Below are 8,709 nucleotides of genomic sequence, written 5' to 3'. Positions count from 1 at the left end.
TGATTATGTCATGTTTGTATGTTTAGAAGCATTCTAGAGTGCGTGTGAGTTAGAATAACAATGTTGAACTTGCCTTATGAGATTAAGATTTGGAACAAAATGAGCGAAAGCGGACCTACGGGTCGGGTAAGGTTAGGTGCCTAACACCTTCCCATCTCTATAACTAAACTCCAGATATGTGCTATAGTAAAAGACCAGTCCTTCCACGAAAGGAGCTTGTTGGGTTCTAAGACTTTAGGTTTAAATGTATTAGAACTTCATTTTTTAATGTTGTATGTTTATGTGTAAAGTTGGAATTGAGTGCACTGCAGGATTTACTATGTAAATCTGTCTGGCTCGATCGATCGAAAATTAGACTCGATCAATCGAAGCACGTGCAGATTGTTTTTCGACAGAATTTTTCCAACTCAGCCCAAGCCTGTTTGACGTGTAGGGTTTTATGTTTTGCCCTAGGTATAAAAGGGAAAACCCTAGCCACGTTTTAAAGGTTATTGCAGTTGTTGTTTATGGTATCTGAGCTTCAGGCTTTGAGAGCGGATTTGGCGAGTTTTAGATGGTCACCTCCACCACCTCCTTTTGATGATGAGTGAGTGCCCTTTGGCAATTCATCACAAAAATAGGGAGTACATATGGATAGGAGTTTTTGCTAATAGGGGAGATTTTTGTTGTTTTGGAGTTGTGGAGATTTAGATTGTATCTATGTGCTTCATCATGTATTTATATTTTTTTGGGTTGTCTATGATAGGGGGGAGATACTATGATATGTTTATTTCTGTTTCTTGCTTCACATTGTGCTACATTGATTATTGATTTTATATTTATGAGGTTATTCATGATATATGTCTTGTAGTTTATGATTATGTGAAATCAAGAATTTATTTTGTTTTACTTGTATTTTCCACACATGCGTTTATGTGTTTGTTAAGTGTTTTAGGAATATACAAGTTGATTCAGTCATGTTGTTTTTTACACTTGCAACTGATAGATAGTAGTTAGGTTGAATTTGTTTTGGTTGGGCAATGTTTTGTAATGGGTTGTTTTTGTAACTTTGAGCACTTTGTTTAGTTTGTGTTTTGTCACGGATTGCCAAATGGAGAGTTTATTGGGTTCTAAGACTTTAGGTTTAAATGTATTAGAACTTCATTTTGTAATGTTGGCAAACTATGATCAAAACGTTTAGTCTTATTTTTAGACTTGCTCAAAGTATGTTTATGTGTAAAGTTGGAATTGAGTGCACTACAGGATTTACTATGTAAATCTGCCTGGCTCGATCGATCAAAAATTAGACTCGATCGATCAAAACTCATGTAGATTGTTTTTTCTACAGAATTTTTCCAACTCAGCCCAAGCTCGTTTGACGTGTAGGGTTTTATGTTTTGCCTAGATATAAAAGGGAAAACCCTAGCCACGTTTTAAAGGTTATTGCAGTTGTTGTTTATGGTATCTGAGCTTCAGGCTTTGAGAGCGGATTTGGCAAGTTTTAGATGGTCACCTCCACCACCTCCTTTTGATGATAAGTGAGTGCCCTTTGGCAATTCGTCACAAAAATAGGGAGTACATATGGATAGAAGTTTTTGCTGATAGGGGGAGATTTTTGTTGTTTTGGAGTTGTGGAGATTTAGATTGTATCTAGGTGCTTCATCATGTATTTATATTTTTTCGGGTTGTCTATGATAGGGGGGAGATACAATGATATGTTTATTTCTGTTTCTTGCTTCACATTGTGCTACATTGATTATTGATTTATATTTATGAGGTTATTCATGATATATGTCTTGTAGTTTACGATTATGTGAAATCAAGAATTTATTTTGTTTTACTTGTATTTTTCACACATGCGTTTATGTGTTTGTTAAGTGTTTCAGGAATATACAAGTTGATTCAGTCATGCTATTGTTTACACTTGCAACTGATAGATAGTAGTTAGGTTGAATTTTTTTTGGTTGGGCAATGTTTTGTAATGGGTTGTTTTTGTAACTTTGAGCACTTTGTTTAGTTTGTGTTTTGGTACGGATTGCCAAAGGGAGAGTTTGTTGGGTTCTAAGACTTTAGGTTTAAATGTATTAGAACTTCATTTTGTAATGTTGGCAAACCATGATCAAAACGTTTAGTTTTGTTTTTAGACTTGCTCAAAGTATGTTTATGTGTAAAGTTTGAATCGAGTGCACTACAGGATTTACTATGTAAATCTGCCTAGCTCAATCGATCAAAAATTAAACTCGATCGATCAAAGCTCGTGCAAATTGTTTTTTCTACAGAATTTTTCCAACTCAGCCCAAGCTCGTTTGACGTGTAGGGTTTTATGTTTTGCCTAGATATAAAAGGGAAAACCCTAGCCACGTTTTAAAGGTTGTTGCAGTTGTTGTTTATGCTGTGTATGTGAATCTCTTGTGAGATCTAGAGGTGTTTGCCTTCACATATACTTAGGGTTATCAAGATCAAGATTGATGTCGAGAGCTTAGTGATCATTCAGTTGCTGCATTAAGAGCTTAAAGATACACAAGCGGGAGTGCTTGTACTTACTGTGAATCTGAGAAAGAAGTAGTTCGTGGACTCGGAGCTGTCACGTGGTCGTGGTAGTAAGTTTCCTACTTGAGGTAGCAATAGGATGTTAGTAGTCTAAGTCGCTATTGTGTAAACTTCAATTCTTTCGTAGTGGATCTTGTTTTACCTTAAGGATAGCTAGGTTAATCCTCCTAAGGTTTTTTACTGGTTTGGTTTTTTTAGGTTATCATATTGTTGTGTTATTTATTTTCCACACTGTTTCAATGATATGATTGATATGTGTTAACTTATATCTGCATAATTTACCTAAGTTAATCACTTGACTAAATAACTAGGTTAATCTAGTTGTGTTTAAGGGGTCTAAAAACTATACAGAGCTATATTCATGGTTTCTAGACCTAATCTAGGTGGCAACTCCTTTATTTTTTTTCTCTGCCATGGCCCACCCTAGGCCAAGGCTTACTTCCCACATCCCGTCACGGGTGCTTACGCCCACATCTTCAACTTAAAGTTTACTTGGTTGGGACCTATTCTGTTATTAACTGTAGAGTTTTAAGTTTACTAACCTTCTAGTTTTGTCTTGATTAGATTGATTAAGGGAACGGTCAAATTAAAGATCAAAGTAGTTCTAGTGTTTGAGGTAGGTGTCTAACCTTGTCTCTCCCATTCTTGTTGCTTTATTTGTTTATTGTCTTGGTTACTGCTTGAATATCTTCGTTGTTTAGGTTTACAGCTTTTGCATTAAAAGCATGCTAGGTTTTGTTGCCGCCTTAAAACTTTGTTTATAGGCATGTATGCTTGTGAATGCTTCACGCATGCGTACGTATACTCGAGGCATGTGAACGCATACTTTATGTATTCGCATGCATACTCATGCCCAGAAACCCAAATTTAGGGTTCTTGTTGTTTTAACTGCTTTGCTTTGTCTTTAATCACATGTTTAGCTTCTGTTAGTTTAGTTCTCACATGTTTAGGTCTATAATCAATAGAAAAACATGTTTAATATGTTTGAATTGCTAGGTTAATGATTAGGGTTTCTGCTTTGATGGACAACATTAATATGCATTGATGCATAGGTGCTGTGGTGTAGTGAGATAAGTGAAGGTAAGTGATGCATATGGATATAAACATGCATCTATGAACATATTGATGCATGCAATGATGCTATGCTTAAATGATTGAATATGTTTGATTAAATTCCGTGGTCATATGCTACTGCCTTGTTGATGTTATTGCCATATGATGTACTTGCTGCCTTTGGATGGATATAGATGTTAATGTCATGCTAGACGAATGTGAGGGTGTATGCCATGAATGATATGATTGAGATACCATGTTTGGATGCTACATTCTTGTTAGTGTGTGTGTAAAGAATAACCTATTAGAAGACCCTTTGATGGGATTAGGATTTAGAACACAATGAGTGGAGGCTGACCTACGGGTCGAGTGAGGTCGGGTGCCTAACACCTTCCCATCCCCATATTTAAACTCCGAACACGTGCTCTGGTAAGATCGTCCTTCACATAAAGGCGCTATATATATGGTTCCAAGACCTAATCTCAATGACAACTCCATTTACACCCTCCACCTAGTCTACTCCCGGTTGAGGCGTACTTCCCACTAGGAAACCACTCGTTGCAGGCGCTTGCGTCAACAATTTGTCATTTTTTATATAAAATATTTTAAAATAGATGATGAAACTCAACCCACTGGCACTATATTAATTATTAATCCATATAGCCACACTCATTCATACATAAATAACACACTAAATGTCTACTTAACTAATCAAATGCGTTAACAATCACCAACTATATTTATTTTTCTCGAATCATTAATTTGATAGCAAAAGTTATTTTAGCATGATAACAATACACATATATGAAATAAATCCCCAGTATTTCCTAATTCATAAATATATAAAGTTATATTATATTTATACTATACATACACACATTCACAAACATCATAATTCACACATAATATTATAAAAAAAACAAAATGCATACAATCAATATCAAACACATATAATATAAATTTATTATAAAGAGACACTCACAACTTACAAACACTATTTTACTCTTAGAGTTGAAGATATTGATATGGTTATATAGAGAAAAGAGATAAAGTGAGATTCATGAGAATGAGATCAAAGATCAAATATGAGAGAGAGAGAGAGAGAGAGAGAGAGAGAGAGAGAGAGAGAGAGAGAGAGAAGAAGAAGAAGAAAAGAAATATTTTAAACTATTAAAAGAACTCTTTCAAAATTTAATAAAAAAAAAGTCCAAAAATTATTGGGCGAGGGCCTTATTAAGAAAAAGAAAAAGACAAACAGAGAAGAAAAGAAATATTTTATATAAAATATTAATTTGATCCCATGTCAGCATACCAAACTACATACCAATACTGATCAGATTCCGCAATTCATTCATTTCTCAAAAAAAAAAAAAAATTGAACAGAAACCCGGGCGTGGGAAATCCCAAAATTAAAAAAAAAAGTGTAGTTCCCGCCAATCTTTTTAATTATTATCGTTCCCTTCCCGCTTCTCTTCCCACCAATCTTTCTTCTTTCTCCAAACTTCAAAATCTCAGAAAACCTCCACTTTCATTTTCTGATTTTCTCTCCCTCTTTCCAGAACAAACCAAACCCACGAATCAATGGATTCCAATTTCCACGGCCTACCTCCTCCCAAAAGATTCAGACTCATTCAACAACAACAGCAGCAAAGAGACACTGCGGTGTCCCCCTCACGCCTTCCGGCCAAGAAGCGAAAGGAATCCCGTATTTCACCTTCTTTCCCTGAACCTACACATACTGCAACCACCTACTGCTTGCCTGCTAAGAAAAGGGTATGGGCCCTTCTACCCGATTTCATTGCTGATGTCTCTCTGCAGGCCAAGAATGGTGTAGGATCCCATCAACCTGATTTCATTGCGGATGAGGCTGTCACCATCTCTCTGCCTTTCGACCTCAATTCTCCGGCTTCTGAAGAAGAAATTCTACTTGTAGATGGTACCAATGAGTCTCTTATGAATGCTAGTCAAGATGCTGCTGCTGCTGATGATGATGATGATGATGATGGGATTGTATGTGCTATTTGCCAAAGCACCGATGGGGACCCAACAGACCCAATTGTGTTCTGTGATGGCTGTGATCTAATGGTGCACGCCACTTGCTATGGTAATCCCCTTGTGAAGGGTATTCCAGAAGGTGATTGGTACTGTTCCCAATGCCTAGTTTCCACTGCTGAATCCAATAAATGCGGAAACCCCTCTTTTTCTTGCTGCCTATGTCCAATCAAGGGAGGTGCGTTGAAGCCCACTGTAGATGGTCGGTGGGCTCACCTTGTGTGTGCTCTGCTTGTTCCAGAGGTGTTCTTTGTGGATGCGGAAGGCCGGGAGGGGATTGATTGCTCTAAGGTTCCAAAGAAGAGGTGGGAAGAGAAGTGTTATGTTTGCAAGAGTAGAAGTGGGTGTGCTGTGGAGTGCTCTGAACCCAAGTGCCATTTGGCCTTTCATGTCACTTGCGGTTTGAAGGAGGATCTTTGTATTGAGTACAGAGAAGGGAGGAAGCAGGGTGCTATTGTTGCTGGCTTCTGCAAAGACCACACTGAATTATGGGAAAGGGTAAATTTTAGTCTCTGAGTTTGGCTTATGTATGACATTTGACGCTTGTTTGATAAATTACCGATGGTAAATTGAACCCAACATGTAGGATTATTTTAAAAAAAAAATGATATGTCCACAACATTTTTACAATAAATTCTAAGTGGTAGGTTGTTACTGGTTGTTATTGTTGAAGTAAAATAGTAATCTTAGCGTTAAGTTCAAATTTGAACCAATAATAACTAATCATTTGTGATTTGTTGTAAAAATATTGTGGACATAGCATATCTCATTTTTTAATATTTTAAATTAGAGATAGAATGAAGATATGATTTGAACTTGTGATTACTTGTTTTTATATCATGATATATTATTGATTAGTCATAAAAATTTAAAATTGTTAAGAAATAACGAATTTGATCATTTAATTATAGTTCTAACATTGTTTGTGTCAATGAAGGATGGAGTATTTGATTGGGTTCTGCTTTGTTTGCAGCAACAACAAACTGGAAAGTTCAAGATTGTGGCTAGAGAGGAGCACATGAAGTAGTTTGGTTTGAATGTGCAAGGATTCCCAGGATTTAGAAATAGTTTTTCTCTTTTGGTAGCACTGACAGATTCCTGTAATTTTTAGTTAATTATTTTTGCAATCTGGTTTTTATTTTTATTTTTTATGCTTTTGATAAAATGTTAGATGAATATAGTCCATAACTGGTTCATTTGGTAATTCTAGTGCAGAAATTCATCCAATAGACATTATTGGATTTTCACTAGTCCAAGAAACTCAGGTTTACTTATTAAGCCAAATTGAGTAGGTGAAGAAATTGGAATAAAATCTATTCTCATATGTGAAATCTATTCCCTCTCTCAATTCCATTAATCTACATACTGTTTTCTTTGAGGAGATATAATGGCAATCATTTTTGTGATTGACGCATTTAAGGTGTTGGATTCTAGTGAATAATGCTATATGAAATTTATGTTCGGGTTCTCTTGAATGATGAAAAAGAACCTGGTACTTTTAGGTGAAGTCTCTTTGGGCAAAAATTGGGTTCATTTTCTTAAGTGATTTCATACTTTCTTTGACTGTAGAAAATTTATACATGTAAAACTAAATAGGAAAAGTTTCCAAAGTTGGTTATTGATATGAAGTTCAGACTTCAGAGCTAAGATCAGTTAGTATTTGAGCCTTCATCTTCTGGTATTTTGGTGGTAGGCTTGCAACTTATTTTCGATTTTCAAATGAGTACGCATGAAGGTTGTAGTTTTGATCAATTGAGTTCTCTTTGATTATTTTATTTGATTAATTTACATATTGAATTCTCCAGTCTCCATATTAAAAGAAAAATAGTAGATGAAAAAAATTTAAAGTAGAGGTCCTAGAGGTCTTGCTCTACCATAAGCGTATTAAAGTGAGAGGTGGCATAGTTTAATGAGCATACTTGCTTTTATTGTTTCACTCTGCTATATTAAATGGATTTAGGACTTAGAAGCACCTTCACTTGTTGTACTTGGGGGCCTGGGGCAACCTTCACACTTACACTACCTAATATATATATATATATATATAAAATTAATTAATTAATTAATCGAAACTTTTGAAATTCTCACAATTTTTTATATCAGTACAATATTTAAATAAAATTATTATTTTATTTGAATAAAATTATTTTTGTTTAGCCCAAACTTCACAAAGAGTGAAACTCTATCTCTCTAACAAGTTTAACTTAAACTTAAACTCATCATTATTCATTATCTTTAAAATAAAAAAATTATTTTTGTCAATGAGTTAAACTCTTTGTCTCTAATAAGAACAACTTAAACTCAAACTTAAATGTTGATAAGCATTAAAAAGACAAAACGTGTTTCATGGGCACAGTGGTAATATATTGGATCTCATAGTCTCGGAATAATGTAAGTAAATTATTTGAATGCCAATTTAATTTTATGAATTAAGTATAAATGTTATTGATTTTCATGAATGTGATGTTTATTTTGATGCAATATTTGCTCTCATCATCAATCGACCATACTGTTCATTTGTGGCAAGTGAGATGTGATCATTGACTCAAAGTGTTTATACATAGTAATTATGGTGAGTTCATTGATGTTTCATTATTTCTACCTAAAATCTATTTTGTTAGTTAAGGAACCAGCCAGGGTTGGATAAATGTTGGGGTAATATCTTAATGTTATTGTTTTATTATGCTGGAGTTATTGTTGCTAATTTTTACGTATGTTGTGATGCAGTGACTTGCATTCAGTTTAACCCTGTTGATGATAATTACTTCATAAGTGGTTTAGTAGATGGAAAAGTTCGTACTTGGGCTATTCATGGTTGTCAAGTTGTTGACTGGACTGATGTAAGAGAAATTGTCACTGTAGTGTGTTATTGCCCTGATGGGTAGGTTTGGTGATTTTCTTGCTCTTTTGTCTTATAGATAAGATCATCAATAGTAAGTGATGCTATCTCTATCTCTTAACAAGGAAACAAAATTATTTTTGCTTAATCTAAACTTAACAACTAGTAAAACTCTATCTCTCTAACAAGTTCAACTTAAACTTAAACTCAAACTCAAGCATTGATAATTTATCTCC

General features: G+C 34.8%; 1 protein-coding gene across 1 annotated transcript; it reads left to right on the top strand.

The window, feature by feature from the left end:
• Positions 1–5,066: 5,066 nt before the first annotated feature.
• On the top strand, positions 5,067–6,838 carry LOC142641215 (uncharacterized). The gene is made up of 2 exons (XM_075815618.1): positions 5,067–6,132; positions 6,608–6,838. The coding sequence occupies exons 1-2, from the start codon at positions 5,164–5,166 to the stop codon at positions 6,659–6,661; spliced, it is 1,023 nt and encodes a 340-aa protein (XP_075671733.1). The 5' UTR covers positions 5,067–5,163; the 3' UTR covers positions 6,662–6,838.
• Positions 6,839–8,709: the final 1,871 nt, after the last annotated feature.

Source organism: Castanea sativa, chromosome 6 (genome assembly GCF_040712315.1).
Source record: "Castanea sativa cultivar Marrone di Chiusa Pesio chromosome 6, ASM4071231v1".
NCBI classification, from domain to species: Eukaryota; Viridiplantae; Streptophyta; class Magnoliopsida; order Fagales; family Fagaceae; genus Castanea; species Castanea sativa.
The sequence above is the reverse complement of the archived record's forward strand: the minus strand, read 5'-3'. Positions and strand labels throughout refer to the sequence as shown.

What these genes read in the sequence shown, in the direction of transcription:
- LOC142641215 (XM_075815618.1), top strand. Translation starts at nt 5,164, where the DNA reads ATGGATTCCAATTTCCACGGCCTACCTCCTCCCAAAAGATTCAGACTC. An exon ending in ACACTGAATTATGGGAAAGG is followed by an intron (nt 6,133 to 6,607) that starts GTAAATTTTAGT and finishes CTTTGTTTGCAG; the next exon opens with CAACAACAAACTGGAAAGTT.